We start from the raw sequence: 17,057 nt of genomic DNA on the forward strand, positions 1-17,057 counted from the left end.
TGGCCCTATATTCTCCCTTAAGCATTAAACATAAATTTCTAGCTGTACTCTAGATATATTTTTACCTGGAAGTTCTGAAGCAGCTAAAAATCAACTGCTCCTGACTCTCCTATTTCTATAAATGGCACATTCATTCTAAGCCCAGCAGGCTCAAACCACAGTCACTTTTAACTCCTCCGTAACCTCATACCTTTTCTATTATCAAATCCCTTTAGCTCTCAGCTCAACATTGCCTCTTACTTTGATTCTCAACTCCTTTCCTAGAGCCACAATCCTAGGTAATCGTGTATTCAATCTTTTGATCATGTCATTGCCCTGCTTAAAACCCTTTATTAATTTTTTTTTTTTTTGCACTTAGAAATAAAGTTCAAATTCCTTACCATGGCTCATTAGGCTCTTTGCATCTGGCTCTTTCCCACTTTCAACTTCATCTCCTACTACTCTGATTCACACTGAAAGCAGGAACATCAGTGTCTGCATTTATTGGATTCACCAGATCTTTCAAAAATCAGTGTCTTTGCGTTTTCTGTTCCCTCTCCTGGGAACACTTTTCTGGCCAGCTCTTTATAATACTTCAGTTTTCCGAGGTCATATCCTCAGAGAGGCTCTCCTCAAAACTTGGTGAAATTCTTTTCCTCATATTCTGTTATCATATAACCTTATGTATTCCCTACATAGCCCTTTATATACTGTGAAATTATATCTTTTCATTTTTCTAATCGAACTATAGCTGATTTATAATATTCTGTTAGTTTCAGGAGTACAACAAAGTGATTTGTTATGTCTTTTGTTTTTGGGCTGTGTCACATGGCTTGCAGGATCTTATTTCCCAACCCCACAGTGAACACGTAGAGTCCTAACCACTGGACCACCAGGGAACTATTTCATTTTTTTTTTTTTTTTGGTTTCTTTTGTCTCCCTCTCCCTGACTATAACCAACCCCCAAATATAAACACTATAGATAAGAAACCATTTTTGGCTTGTCCAGTATTTTCTTTTCCTGGAACACTGTGGGCACTTAATAATATTAAATGATTAAAGAATAAACCTAATTCTAGAACATCATTCCCTCTCAATTCATAACAGCCATCTAACTCCTTACTAGTCTCTATCCTTTTTTATTTTTTCTATTCAAACACAGTCTAACTGTAAAACATCCCCATTGAAAAATGAAATGGTTCCCCCTGCCTCCATACAATATTAAACACAAATTCCTAAGTTTAGAATTCAAGGCCCTCTTCAACATGACCCTTTCCAACTTTCTGACCCCTGCTACTTTTCCCTCTTCAAATGTTACTCTCTAGCCAAATGGAATTGCATCTCACAGAACAGAACTCTACAGTTTCTCACCTCCAAATCTTTGTTTCTGTTGCTACCTAATCCTGCAACCTCCTCTCTAACTTTCTGCATATTCAAACCTGTTAGGAGGTAACTATGAAATATCAAGCCAGAAAATGGTGGCTTAGATTTGGATGGTAGACAAGTGTGAAGAGATTATGGATATAGATTTGGAGGTAGAGTTGGCAGGGGTTGTTTAATGACAGATTGGATGTGAGGGAAAAAAAGATTTTGTGACTCGAGTAGCACAAAATAGTGGTAGTAATGGAGATGGTGGTTCTGTTTCTGAAAAAAAAGGGAACACTAGAAGAGAAACAGTTTGGGTAGGGGGAGCTGCATTAGAAATCAAGAATTCTGCTTTGACTATATTAAAATTAGTATGTGTTCTAGTTATCTGAGTGGCAACTGGATATATGCATCTGGAATTCAGAAGGTCAGAGCTAGAAGATAAGGTTTATGAATCATCACTATGAAGATGTACATTAAAGCCATGGGACAGGACAAGCTCACCTTGGGAGAATGAATACTCACTCTTGGGAGAAGAGAATGAAGCCCAGTTCTGAGCCCTGGAATAATCTCAAATGAGTTAGGAAGAACATTAGGAGAGTGTGATGTCAGAACAGCCAAGACAATAAACGGTTTCTAAGAAGACATGTCCATGACTAATGCTGCTAAGAGGTCAGAAAGGTAAGGAGAGAGAAGTGGCCATTGGACTAGCAGTCCGTGAACAGCAGTAGAGACAGAAGCCTGACTGGAATGGGAAAAAATTATGTTGAATGAATCACTGCAGAACATGGATTATTCCTCAGCACAGCTTAAGTCCTAGCTTAATTAACTTCTTAATGTCTTTACCAGAAGCTGATATATAGTAATCCCAAATTTCTAGGATAAAATATGGGATTATTTTTCCTAAAGATGCTAGGCTGGAAAGGCGACAAAGAAACAAATAAGTCTGAGTTTGAACCTGTCCTCTGACACTTACAAGCTAAGTGTCTTTAGGACAAGTTTCTTAACCAACTTAAGCTTCAGTTGCTTCATCTATAAAATGGAAATATTAATGGTATTAATGATACCTTCCTCATAAGGTTGTTTTGATATAGATACTGCATGTAAAATGTACAAGGAAGTTGTTATCGTTGCCATTATTCTTTAGACAGTCCCTTTTTAAAAAACAAAACAGAATGCAAGACCTTATTGTCCTTGTTGTTTAGTCGCTAAGTGATTTCCAACTCTTTTGTGATCCCATGGACTGTAGCCTGCCAGCCTCCTCTGTCCATGGGATTTCCCAGGCAAGAATACTGGAGTGGGTTGCTATTTCCTTCTCCAGGGGATTTTCCCAGCCTAGGGATCAAATCCACATCTCCTGCATTGGCAGGCAGATTCTTTTATTGTCCTTAGGCTATGTTAACGGTTAAAACTAAATGTAGAAATATCTAATATAGTTTCCCTAATCTGTTTAATTATACATCCCATCTTTGTAAATATAGACTGATACATCCACCTTATGAGATTCTAATATGCCCACACGGATGGCATGAAAATTGTCTTATTTATGTTGAGTTTTACTCTCTGAAGTCTAGATTAAGGAAAACAATAGAGTTATTGGAGGGATGGATTCCCAGCATATCATTAATAACTTTAGGCTGTGCCCATGACTTCTACTTCACTCATAAGGTCAACAGTATACATCTTACTTCATCATATTTAGGGATTTTAAGGCTTTTTGTTTTACTGCTACATAAAAATAAAAATTGTTGCCTTTTTAGTATTAATTTAAATATTTAAATGTGTAGGAAAAAGATAGTTAGCCAAACAACTAAAATTATGTATCTAAATTAAATAAAAATATGAAGAAATTTGTATATAAAGATTTAAATAAAATACAGGAATCTTTGTATACCAGAAATAAATCATGCTAGTAGAACACTAGACAAAATGCTGAAAAATACTCACCGCAAGGTCAAAGTGTAATCTCCCTGCATTTTGGTTGAGGCATCTCTGACCAAGAAGGTACCATCTGGCATGTCCCGCAATTTGTCATTTACCTCCTCCCTGAAGAAAGGAATTATAGGAAAAAAAAATTTTTTTAATGTAAGTGTTGGTTGTTTTCTTCACATATTATCACTAAGACTAATTGGGAGGTGGGGTCTAAGATTATAGAATCCTGGGGGCTGTCAGAGGTCATTTAGTTCCTCCCCTAGATATGCTTTTGTTTTGATTTTTGGTGTTTTGCAATCCCAGGATGAGTATTTGATTTTTAAACTCTTCCAGGTTTCAACTGTCTGTAGGGAATACCTGTTTCCATTAAGCCTTTAGGGCTTCCTTAGGCAGGTATGAACTTGTAGAGTGTCAGAAAAAAACAGCAGCTGTTTAAAAGATTAAGTTTAAACAACAGTGGCAGCTGGGTCAGATCAGAGTGGGGATAATTTACTCAGTTCACAATCTTTCAATAATATTCTCCAATTTGAATTTATACTGACAAAAAATTTCTTCTGTAGAGATGGTTTAGGACTTTAAGGAACAACACTAGAAGACTCAAAGAAAATGGCAGGACATAAAAGAAACTTGAGTCACAGAACCACATGGTCTTAAAATATAAATTAAGTAGTATGTAAATATAGTAGATCCTTTTTTTGTACACTGCTAAAATTTAAATTTTATGTTTAATATCAAATATATTAAGTCTTTTTCAAAAAATTAAATACAGAATTACTGTATGACCCAGAAATTCCACTTCTGGGTATATGCCCAAAGAACTAAAAGCAGAATCTTGTACATTTATACACCAATGTTCATAGCAGCATTATTCACAATAGCCAAGAGCTGGAAATAACTCAAGTATTCATCAAAGCCAAATGTCCATAAAAATGAATAAATTAAAATGTGGTAGGTATATATAATGGAATATTACTCAGCCTTAAAAAGGAAATTCTGACACATGCTATAACATGGATTAACCTTGAAGACATTGTGCTAAGCGAAACAAGTCAAACACAAAGAACAAATGTTACATGATTCCACTTATATGAGGTACCTAGAAAAGTCAAATTCACAGAAAGAGGAGGCAGGTGCTGGGGAAAACAGAAGGAAAAGTGAGTTAGTGTTTAATGAGTACAGAGCTCACTTTGGGAAGATGACACTTTCAGAGATGGAGGGTGGGGAAGGATGAACAATAATGTGAATGTACTTTATGCCACTGAGCTGTACATCTTTAGATGGTTAAAATGATATGGAAAAAAAATAAATGAGTGCTACTTTGGTAATAGGAAAGTACAGACAAGAGAAAGAGAAGGACAAGCATATGGAGGAATACAGAAGCAACTTGAAATCTGATTTGGCAAAAGTAGATATAACTTTTTAAAAACAAGAAAATACAATATTTGAATTTAAAATATATATACGTATTTATCTATAAAATATAGATGTATCTTTTTTTTCTCTCTACATTCAGAGTTTTCCAAAACCACATTTTACCCAAAAAGCAAATCTGTCCTAGAGTCCTGTTTCTCAAAAGGAGGTGAAGAGACATAAAAATCAACTGGGAGGTTATAAATGCAGATTCCTGAGCCCTACTCCATTGATTTTTATGTGTGAAAACACTGAGGAACCATTACCTTAGAAACAGAAACATAGGGAAAATTAAGCATAAATATTTTATCCCAAAACACATACATCTATCCTAAATGTACGTTTCACTTATTCAGAACCCTATCCTCAATACAGTATTAAAAGTAATAACCATACGTACAATTTAAAGATTATCTTGTCTTTTTTTGTGTGTGGGAAGAAAACTATTTAGAAAATTTTAAAGGTTCTCCTACACAGGTTTTTAAATGGTAATCTTTAAATGACAACTTGTGGGGCATTAAAAATATTTTTCTAAACTACTAATCTCAAGAATTATTTTTTAAACTCCATTCAACTATAATACTTGGTCTAATTACCTTGAAATATCCCCCCAGTACCATTCTGCATCCTGAAGAGAAACAGAACTGTCCTTTATTCCATTTGTAATGGCTGAAGTCATTGGCTTAGGTGGCTTTGGTGGAAGAGCTAGAAGAGAAATTAACATTATTATTTTGTAATGTAAATTATTATTTACTCTCTAATTTCCTCAAATACAGTTCATTAACCAATGTACATTAAGGTTCCAGATCATTATAAATCAAAATAGGGATTATTTTATGTTAAATGTTAAACATTTGCCAATGAAAGAATCCTTTCAGAACTCTACCAATAATTGCCTGAAAAAATGAAATATTCAAGCTATCTGCGTTTTTTTCCTTCTTATAAAATACTAACTTTTTGTTGGATGCCTTTCTCCTAGGCCAGGGTGGGGGGTAGAGAACATCTGTGCCACCCTTCTTTCAAGGTGGCACTGTGAATGAGTGGCACTCCTTTCTTCCGTGCCATCAATCAAACCCATGCTCCCTGCAGTGGAAACATGGAATCTTAATGACTGGACTGCCAGGGGAGTCCCCTCAAAATCTGTATCATTAATGCTTCCAGGTATTCACTATCAGTCCACCAGAGTGAGATGAAGTCTGTCACCCTTGCCTTAGGCAGAGGAGTGAATGAACTGCATGAATAGACATCACCCAAAACGGCTTTGAAAGCAGTAAGCCGACTCAGCTCAGTTTCCTGGTTCCCAAATATATGTATTAAAAATCTACCATATGCAAGAAAGTGTTAAATAGTGGGGATACAGACATAAGGAAGCCATGCACCTGGCCTTGAAGAGCTCACAGCGTCGTGAAGATGTTCACTGTAACGGATGTAATTAAGACTCTCCATCTGGAGGATGCCCACCTTTGTCAGGCACAATGGGGCTCCCTGGCCCTCTTGTTTCTTCGGTCCTGGCCAATCTGTCCCCTATTTTATTATTTACCAATAATCATCATGAACCATCTTGTGTCTAAATTTGAACATCACATCCTATGGCTTTTGTTTTTCACGGTATTCTCTTTCTCACTACTTTCCACAGTCTTCTCTGTACTTCATTTTTCAGTGTTTTATTTAAAAACACCAGCTAGGCACCAGAGCCTATGTAGCTGAGGGCTCAGCCGCTTGGTCAACAGGAAAAGGAGTAGGAAGGCCAGGGAAGCAGTTATTTAGCAAGCTATTCAAGTGTGTGTTTATACCTATATCTTTACAATAAAAATAAATAAATCAACAGTGTGTGAACTGTGAACTTCCAGATGTTTAACTAGAAAAGACAGAGGAACCAGAGATCAAATTGCCAACATGCATTGGATCATTGAAAAAGCAAGAGAGTTCCAGAAAAACATCTACTTTTGCTTTACTGACTATGCCAAAGCCTTTGACTGTGTGGATCACAACAAACTGTTGAAAATTCTTCAAGAGATGGCAATATCAGACCATCTGACCTGCCTTTTGAGAAATCTGTATGAAGGTCAAGAAGCAACAGTTAAAACTGGACATGGAACAACTGACTGGTTCCAAATTGGGAAAGAAGTACATCAAGCTGTATATCTGCACTTGTGGACAAACGGCTGGGGTGGGGTAAACCAAGTACCAAATGAACCTGGAACATCATGTTGTGACAAAAAGTAACCAAATATTCAAAGAATGAGGGGCCATGACAAAACAACAAAGTAACCAGCTTGAAGGGGCTCCTACTACCCAATCTGGAATGACTGGATCATCAATACAAATAACAATAGTAAGGGAATATAAACCAGTAAACAAAACAGGAATCCATGTGTCCACACAGATGTAAACAAATAAATTAAAAAATAGAAAGATTAACGCAGAAGCTTTATATAATCTTGAAGGCCTTCCCACAAATGCTTATTAATCAGGAAAGTAAAAAGGTTAATATAATAGTGGAGAAACCTGGGAAACAAACCTTATTCAAGCAATCAAGGTAGCTACCAACAGTAACGATGAGATCACAGGCCACCAACAGGATGCACCAAGGACACGACGAATACACATAAACTGAATCCAGTCATAAGGAAACATGAGACAAACCAACCACGCTAGAAAAACATTCTACAAAAGAACTGGCTTGGAATCTTCAAAAACATCAAGGTCGTGAAACTCAAGAAAGACTGAGCGGCTGTTCTAGATTAGGGAAAATCTAGAGAATCATGCCAATTAAATACAACGTGTGAGTCTGGACTGGATCTTTTTGTTATAAAGGACATTACTGGGACAATGGAAAAACCTGAATGGAATCTGAGGATGAGACGGTAATAATGCATCATTGTTCATTTTCTGATTTTGATAGCTGTGAGAGTCCCTTGGACTGCAAGGAGATCCAACCAGTCCATTCTAAAGGAGATCAGCCCTGGGATTTCTTTGGAAGGAAGGATGCTAAAGCTGAAACTCCAGTACTTTGGCCACCTCATGCGAAGAGTTGACTCATTGGAAAAGACTCTGATGCTGGGAGGGATTGAGGGCAAGAGGAGAAGGGGATGACAGAGGATGAGATGGCTGGATGGCATCACTGACTCGATGGACGTGAGTCTGAGTGAACTCCGGGAGTTGGTGATGGACAGGGAGGCCTGGCGTGCTGCGATTCATGGGGTCGCAAAGAGTCGGACACAACTGAGCGACTGATCTGATCTCTGATCTGATTATGGTTATGTTGGAGAAAGTTCTTATTTGTGGGAAATACAAACATGGACATCATGGACTCTCATGTCGGCAACCTACTCTAAATGGTTCTAGAAAGCAAGTTATTTCTATTGTACATTCAACTTTTTTGTAAGTTTTAGATTGCTGAAAAACTTTTTTAATTAACAAAAAAGTTAAAGATAATATTGTGGGAAAAGGGGAACAACACGAATATAAGAATGTAGTTGGTCCCCTTTCTCATACTGTACGTATTCAAAAATTAACTCAAAATGGATCAAAGACCTAAATGTTAACAGCCAAAACTATAAAACTTTTAGAAGAAAATAAGCTTGTCTTCATGACCTTGGATTAGACAATAGTTTCTTAGGTATGACATCAAAAGCACAAACAAGAAAAAGTAGAAAACTGAATTTCATCAAAATTTATAATTCTGTGCTTCAAAGGACACCATCAAGAAAGTGAAAAGACAACCCACAAAATGGGAGAAAATCTTCATGAATGATATATCTGATAAAAATTGTATCTAGAACACATAAAGAACCCTTGCAACTTAATAACAAAAAATGACTAAAATTAAACATGGGCAAAGCATCTGAACAGACATCTCTCCAAAGAAGATACACAAATGGCCCACAAGCACATGAAAAGATATTCAACAGTATTAGCCATCAGGGAAATGAAAATGAAACCAATGAAATACCACCTCAAAGAAACAGATAACAACAAATGTTGGTGAGGATGTAGAGAAACGGGAACTCTCAATACACTGCTGATGGAAATGTAAAATGATGCAACTGGCTGGAAAACAGTCTAGCAGGTCCTGAAAAGGTTAAATGATGAGTCACCACATAACCCAGCAATTTGGATCCTAGCCATATATTTTAAAAGAAAGAAACCATAAAACCATACAAAAAACTGGATACAAATGTTCAAAGCTGTATTACTTACAGTAGCCAAAAACTGGAAACAACCCAAATATCCATCAAAGGTAAATGAATATATAAAATGTAGTGTGTATGTATGCGTGAATATACATACATACAAGTAAATATTATTAGGCAGTAAGAAGGAATAAAAACATGTGGTAACATGGATGAACCATGAAAACATTAGACTAAATGAAACAAAAAGCAATCATGAAAGCCATATATTGTATAATTCCATTGTCCAGAACATGAAAATCTACAGCAACAAAGTATATGGTTGTGTAGGGTTGGACTAAAGGGGGAAAGGGAATGACAGCTATGTATGCAGGTTTCTTTGAGGGCAATGAAAATGTTCCAGTTGTTTGCGGTGATGGCTACACAATTCTGTGAATATACTAAACACTACTGAATTGTATACTTTTTAAGTGGATGAACTGAATGGTATGTGAATCACATTTCAAAAAAGCTGTTATTTAAAAAAACAAATATCAGACTTCTAAAATGACTAGATGGGGAGAGCTTGCTATAATCCATTCTTTTTTTCTAAGTAGCTACTTATTTATACCTATCTTCTTTGAAAGGGATGTGGCATATAAAAGTAGCTACAGTTGGAAATATAATTTTACAGAATTTAAAATTCTTCTACTTATAAGGATTAATAGTTTAAACTTGTGCTATACAAAAGCACTGTGCTATTACTATGAAAGGTACAAAGACAAGACACTAAAAGAAATCTAGAGGGAATGACACTTAGAAACATATGACCATAATTCTCAGCAGAACAAGGCGAATACTGTAATAAAAGTAAAAGTAAGATGCAATGAAAACACAGTAAGAGCAACTGAAACCCAGCAAAAAGAACAACTGATTCTCTCCTGGGAAAAGTTCAAACACTGGGCTTGTCAAACCAAGTCCTCACTGAACTGAATGCCATGACCAGCAGGGCCCAACAAGAACCAGTTTGGCCCACCAAGAACCAAATCACTGAAAGGAACCACAAAGACTTGCTGCTGTCTGTATTCCTTCTCTGGGGGAGCTCTATACAGAACTGAGTTGACCAGCAGCACAGGGAAGCTGCTATTTATGGATAATGACAGTTCTGTGATAGCTCCACTACCAACAAACAGATAATGACCATGTCACATCTATTACAGAGGGCTGCCCACAGCCTCCTTGTATTTTTTCTCATCTGCAGAAATATAAGTAGAATGAAACAATTACAAAGCTGTTTCTACATAAAGTTGCTAAAAGAACACAATAAGAAGGAATGAAATGCTGGCCTATTTTTACAATCTATCATCAATCCATATGTATATAACAACTATTTATTGAATACCTCCTATGTTCTAAGAGCTGGCAATATGGCAATGAACTAGATAGACACAGTCTTTATACTTATGGACTTTGTAATCCAAAAGTATAAACTTCAAGATAATTCATCACTACACCATCTTCTCACTGCTGATCATTCCATTATGTCCTCTGGAACAACCTCCTAGATTATTCTCCCCATATTCTAATTAAATAAACTATTCTGTAACTTGAATGTCTTTCCAGAAAAGTGTTTTTTCCCACTTCTTAGCCATCTCTGAAGTTTTGCACTCCCTAAAGACACTTCTAACCTGGCAGCCCATTCTTGTGGAAGGTTGCTCATTGTCCTACATCTTGTATACTCAAGGCCTCTGTTCTTTAGCGCTCAGTTTTCCCAGAAAGCCCTCTCTTCCTTCATCCATACAACTGACATTTCCTTGACCTTCTTTTAATCTGTACTCTCATCTACTCCCATAGCTTCTATAAATAATACCTATATACTGACCCCAAAACAGTATTTCTAACTACAGCGTCTTTTCTAAATTTCTGATTATCCAACAGAAGACACCTAACATGTGTCAAGCACTGTAGCAGGCACAGTGAATCAGAACAGTACCTTTAACACTTTAATGTGCTTATAAATCACCCAGGGATACTGTAAAATACAGAACACTGATTGCTAGGTATGGGTTGGGGCCTGGAATTCTGCATTTCTAGCAAGTTCCCAGGTAATGCCCATGCTGCTAGTCTAAGCTTTTCAGTAATAAGGAACTTACAGATTCTCTTCAAAAAGTTTTTATGGAGCTAAAAAAAAAAAAAAATTAGGCAAGTATAGAACAGTAGCTAAAACACAGTAGATTAAATACATGTGATTCTTCAGTCCCTCTATTAATCATTCCAAATTGGCAATAAAATACATATTTTAAAGGTGTAAGCAGCAATGGCTGGGCTTTGCTGGAGCAGCTGTGAAGAGATACCCCACGCCCAAGGTAAGAGAAACCCAAGTAAGACGGTAGGTGTTGCAAGAGGGCATCAGAGGGCAAACACACTGAAACCATACTCACAAAAAACTAGTCTATCTAATCACACTAGGACCACAGCCTTGTCTACCTCAATGAAACTAAGCCATGCCCGTGGGGCAATCCAAGATGGGCGGGTCATGGTGGAGAGATTTGACAGAATGTAGTCCACTGGAGAAGGGAATGGCAAACCACTTCAGTATTCTTGCCTTGAGAACCCCATGAGCAGTATGAAAAGGCAAAATGATAGGATACTGAAAAAGGAACTCCCCAGGTCAGTAGGTGCCCAATATGCTACTGGAGATCAGTGGAGAAATAACTCCAGAAAGAATGAGGGGATGGAGCCAAAGCAAAAACAATACCCAGCTGTGGATGTGACTGGTGATAGAAGCAAGGTCCAATGCTGTAAAGAGCAATATTGCATAGGAACCTGGAATGTCAGGTCCATGAATCAAGGCAAATTGGAAGTGGTCAAACAAGAGATGGCAAGAGTGAATGTCAACATTCTAGGAATCAGCAAACTGAAATGGACTGGAATGGGTGAATTTAACTCAGATGACCATTATATCTACTACTGCGGGCAGGAATCCCTCAGAAGAAATGGAGTGGCCATTATGATCAACAAAAGAGTCCGAAATGCAGTACTTGGATGCAATCTCAAAAACGACAGAATGACCTCTGTTCATTTCCAAGGCAAACCACTCAATATCACAGTAATCCAAGTCTATGCCCCAACCAGTAACGCTGAAGAAGCTGAAGTTGAACGGTTCTAAGAAGACCTACAAGACCTTTTAGAACTAACACCCAAAAAAGATGTCCTTTTCATTATAGGGGACTGGAATGCAAAAGTAAGCAGTCAAGAAACACCTGGAGTAATAGGCAAATTTAGCCTTGGAATATGGAATGAAGGGCAAAGACTAATAGACTTTTGCCTAGAAAATGCACTGGTCAGAGCAAACACCCTCTTCCAACAACACAAGAGAAGACTCTATACATGGACATCACCAGATGGTCAACACTGAAATCAGATTGATTATATTCTTTGCAGCCAAAGATGGAGAAGCTCTATACAGTCAGCAAAAACAAGACCAGGAGCTGACTGTGGCTCAGACCATGAACTCCTTATTGCCAAATTCAGACTGAAATTGAAGAAAGTAGGGAAAAGCACTAGACCATTCAGGTATGACTTAAATCAAATCCCTTATGATTATACAGTGGAAGTGAGAAATAGATTTAAGGGCCTAGATATGAGAGATAGAGTGCCTGATGAACTATGGAATGAGGTTCGTGACATTGTACAGGAGGCAGGGATCAAGACCATCCCCATAGAAAAGAAATGCAAAAAAGCAAAATGGCTGTCTGGGGAGGCCTTACAAATAGCTGTGAAAAGAAGAGAAGCGAAAAGCAAAGGAGAAAAGGAAAGATATAAACATCTGAATGCAGAGTTCCAAAGAATAGCAAGAAGAGATAAGAAAGCCTTCTTCAGCAATCAATGCAAAGAAATAGAGGAAAACAATAGAATGGGAAAGACTAGGGATCTCTTCAAGAAAATCAGAGATACCAAAGGAATATTTCACGAAAAGATGAGCTTGATAAAGGACAGAAATGGTATGGACCTAACAGAAGCAGAAGATATTAAGAAGAGATGGCAAGAATACACAGAAGAACTGTACAAAAAAGATCTTCATGACCCAGATAATCACGATGGTGTGATCACTGACCTAGAGCCAGACATCCTGGAATGTGGAGTCAAGTGGGCCTTAGAAAGCATCATTACGAACAGAGCTACTGGAGATGATGGAATTCCAGTTGAGCTATTCCAAATCCTGAAAGATGATGCTATGAAAGTGCTGCACTCAACATGCCAGCAAATGTGGAAAACTCAGCAGTGGCCACAGGCCTGGAAAAGGTCAGTTTTCACTCCAATTCCAAAGAAAGGCAATGCCAAAGAATGCTCAAACTACCGCACAATTGCACTCATCTCACACGCTAGTAAAGCAATGCTAAAATTCTCCAAGCCAGGCTTCAGCAATATGTGAACCGTGAACTTCCTGATGTTCAAGCTGGTTTTAGAAAAGGCAGAGGAACCAGAGATCAAATGCCAACATTCGCTGGATCATGGAAAAAGCAAGAGAGTTCCAGGAAAACATCTATTTCTGCTTTCTTGACTATGCCAAAGCCTTTGACTGTGTGGATCACAATAAACTGTGGAAAATTCTTCAAGAGATGGGAACACCAGACCACCTGACCTGCCTCTTGAGAAATCTGTATGCAGGTCAGGAAGCAACAGTTAGAACTGGACATGGAACAACAGACTGGTTCCAAATAGGAAAAGGAGTTCGTCAAGGCTGTATATTGTCACCCTGTTTATTTAACTTCTATGCAGAGTACATCATAAGAAACGCTGGACTGGAAGAAACACAAGCTGGAATCAAAATTGCCAGGAGAAATGTCAATAACCTCAGATATGCAGATGACACCACCCTTATGGCAGAAAGTGAAGAGGAACTCAAAAGCCTCTTGATGAAAGTGAAAGTGGAGAGTGAAAAAGTTGGCTTAAAGCTCAACATTCAGAAAACGAAGATCATGGCATTTGGTCCCACCACTTCATAGGAAACAGATGGGGAAACAGTGGAAACAGTGTCAGACTTTATTTTTCTGGGCTCCAAAATCACTGCAGATGGTGACTGCAGCCATGAAGTTAAAAGACGCTTACTCCTTGGAAGGAAAGTTATGACCAACCTAGATGGTTTTTCCTGTGGTCATGTATGGGTGTGAGAGTTGGACTGTGAAGAAGGCTGAGCGCCAAAGAATTGATGCTTTTGAAGTGTGGTATTGGAGAAGACTCTTGAGAGTCCCTTGGACTGCAAGAAGATCCAACCAGTCCATTCTGAAGGAGATCAGCCCTGGGATTTCTTCGGAAGGAATGATGTTAAAGCTGAAACTCCAGTACTTTGGCCACCTCATGTGAAGAGTTGACTCATTGGAAAAGACCCTGATGCTGGGAGGGATTGGGGGCAAGAGAAGAAGGGGACGACACAGGATGAGATGGCTGGATGGCATCACTGACTCGATGGACGTGAGTCTGAGTGAACTCCGGGAGTTGGTGATGGACAGGGAGGCCTGGCGTGCTGCAATTCATGGGGTCGCAGAGAGTCGGACCCAACTGAGCAACTGATCTGATCTGATCTGAAGCATTCAATAGCAAAAGCAATCAGAGGAAACAACATCAGATGATAGCAACAAAACTCTTAACACACGAAGAGCAACCAAATGAATTTGACTTGGTAGATTGCAAAAAACTGAAACCTAAGCCTGAAGAGAGAAAATCCAGTAAAAAAGGAATCACACCACTGTACTCTGTAAAGACCAGGACTTGGAGGCACACTGTATCTCTAAAGGGAGAATTGAGGGAAGGGGCCAAAAATAGGAGAACTGACTGAAAGTGTACACAAACTCAGCTAGATCCCCAGTTCTCCTCCCAGTCCCCATGCAGTCAGACAACTACCTCTCCCTCCTCCTACACCAAGGCTACCTGTAACTCATCAGGTCACAGAAACAGTTATAGAGGCTCTGGACTCAGGGAACACCAAGTGCAACTCGGTCAAGAGACAAATCCTTTACTGAAAACAGCAAAGTTAAAGAAAAGTCTACTAAGTAGGTAGATTTCCCAAACCCCTTCCCCATCTCAGTTCTCTAAACAATAAGCCACAAAGCTTCTACCCCAAGGTATGAGTTAGGGAGATTTTTCTCTGGAGAAACTGAAAAGATCTCAGCTGTGAAGCCCATGCTAAAGCCTCATGCTCCAGAACAAGAGAAGCCACCACAGTAAGACAATAGCCACAACTATTCTAAGCACAACTAGAGAATAGCCCCCATGCAGCAAAATCCAATGCAACCAAAAATAAATACAGATAAAATAAAATTTTAAAAATAAATAAGTAAAATAAGATGTTCTTTAAAAACAGATATTCATCATCTTAACACCTTTCAGCGAAGGCCTCCAGTTACTAAGTCCTTCCTACTTACATGGAGCTTCAATACAGCTATTCAGTATCTTATTCTTAAATAAAAACAAACCCTTTAGGGACTTCCCTGGCGGACCAGTGATTAAGACTCTACACTTTCACTGCACAAGTTCAATCCCTGGTAGAGGAACTAAGATCCCACATGCCGCATAGGACAATCAAAAAAAAAAAAAAAAAAGAGAGAGAGAGCAAACTCTTTAAAAATCTAACATGCTACACAAGGACAAATCTTGAAGACATGTCTTCATGGAGATATGAAGACCCTTGAAGAAATAAGCCAGTCACAAGAGCACAAACACTGTATGATTCCTCCTATATGTGGTGCCTGTCATATTCATGGAGACAGAAAGCAGAATAGTGCTTGCCTAGGCTGACAGGGAGGGGGAATGGGGAGTCAGTGTTCAATGGGTACAGAATTGCAGTCAGGTAAGATGAAAAAGCGCTGGAGATGGATGACAGTGATGGATGCACAACAGTGTCAAAGAACTTAATGCTACAGAACTGCACACTTAAAAACTGTTAAAATAATAAATTTTACATTATGCATATTTACCTCAGGATTTTTAAAAAAAAAATAAAAAACCATGAGACATATAAGGAAACTCACCAACATTAAAGAAGACCATAAATAAATAAATAAACAAAAGGAACTTAAGCATAAACCAAAAATTCAAGAAGATTTCTACAGATCAAAAAAGTATATCAGAAATACAAAAGGAAATACTGCATCTATGAAATACAAACAAGATCTATAACAAAGTAACATTAAAGAACAAGAGCCCTGATATACTAAAATTATAAAAGAGTTTTTTTAAAAAACTTTAATGGACAAGCTATCAAATAAAGTTAGAAGCAGAACAGAAAGTAATGAAAAATAGGAGAAAAGGCAAGAGAATTAGAGAATAAACTAAGACCCAAAACCGAATTAAAAGAGATTCCAAAAAACAGAAACATTTAAAATAAGGGAAAAAAAATTCTTAGAAATGAAGGACATACATTTCCAAAGGGAAAGTGCCAAGAATGCCAAAAAATGAATGAAAAAGATCCATATCAAGGTACATCTCGGTGGACTTTCACTTAAGCAATAAAGAGAAGATCTTAAAATCTATCACAGCACGGTGGGGTTGGGGTAGCGGGGGAAGGCTGATCACAAAGAACTAAGGCCTGAAATGTCTTTGGATTCCTCAACAGCAATATTGCAAATTAACAGTACTGGAGGGAAAACCTTCAAGTTCTAAGGGAAAATGGTTTTTCAACCAAGAATCATATATCCTGCCAAATTATCAATTACACATGAGGGTAGAATTGTCATTTTCAGACATACAAAGTCTCAGGAAACTTCTCTTAGTACCTTTCTTAAGAAGCTCCTTTACAATGTCCTCTAGCAAAATGAAGAAATAAACCTAGAAGAAAATGGTGTAGGATTCAGGAAAGTGGACACCAACACAGGAGAGAAGCAAAAGTAATCACTAGGACAACAAGAGTATCAGGATGATAGCTGGAAACAATAACTGGGATTCTAGCAAGAGAACAATGGGGGACTAAGGAGGTGTGTTGAAGGAAAAAATTAAAATAATAGATTATCTCATGTTTAACCCCCCTGTGATGACTTTTATAGTTCTGTCATGGAGTATGAGAATAACACTGTCATAAGCACATAAAAAGAATCCAGCAAATGTTTAAAAATTAAAGCAATAATTAATTCCAAAAACATATAATAAACAAAATATAATCATAACATACAGATGACTTAAACACTACTTACACAGTCATAACAGTGTAAACACTAAAAGATAATTTGAGAAACAATGATAATTGTGATAGAACTACAC

General features: G+C 37.8%; 1 protein-coding gene across 2 annotated transcripts in view; it reads right to left on the bottom strand.

The window, feature by feature from the left end:
* Window positions 1–17,057, bottom strand: part of PIK3R3 (phosphoinositide-3-kinase regulatory subunit 3) — a 107,190-nt gene that overhangs the window by 39,213 nt on the left and 50,920 nt on the right. For both annotated transcript variants that reach the window (XM_086386351.1, XM_086386343.1), the window contains exons 2-3: window positions 5,283–5,391; window positions 3,292–3,390 (exon numbers count right to left, since the gene is read on the bottom strand). In XM_086386351.1, coding sequence (XP_086242477.1) covers window positions 3,292–3,390; window positions 5,283–5,365 — 182 coding nt within the window. In that variant the 5' untranslated portion in view covers window positions 5,366–5,391. The remainder of the gene's footprint in view (window positions 1–3,291; window positions 3,391–5,282; window positions 5,392–17,057) is intronic.

Source organism: Bos grunniens, chromosome 3, assembly GCF_055505025.1.
Source record: "Bos grunniens cultivar Pamir isolate PY7600 chromosome 3, Bosgru_T2T1.0, whole genome shotgun sequence".
NCBI classification, from domain to species: Eukaryota; Metazoa; Chordata; class Mammalia; order Artiodactyla; family Bovidae; genus Bos; species Bos grunniens.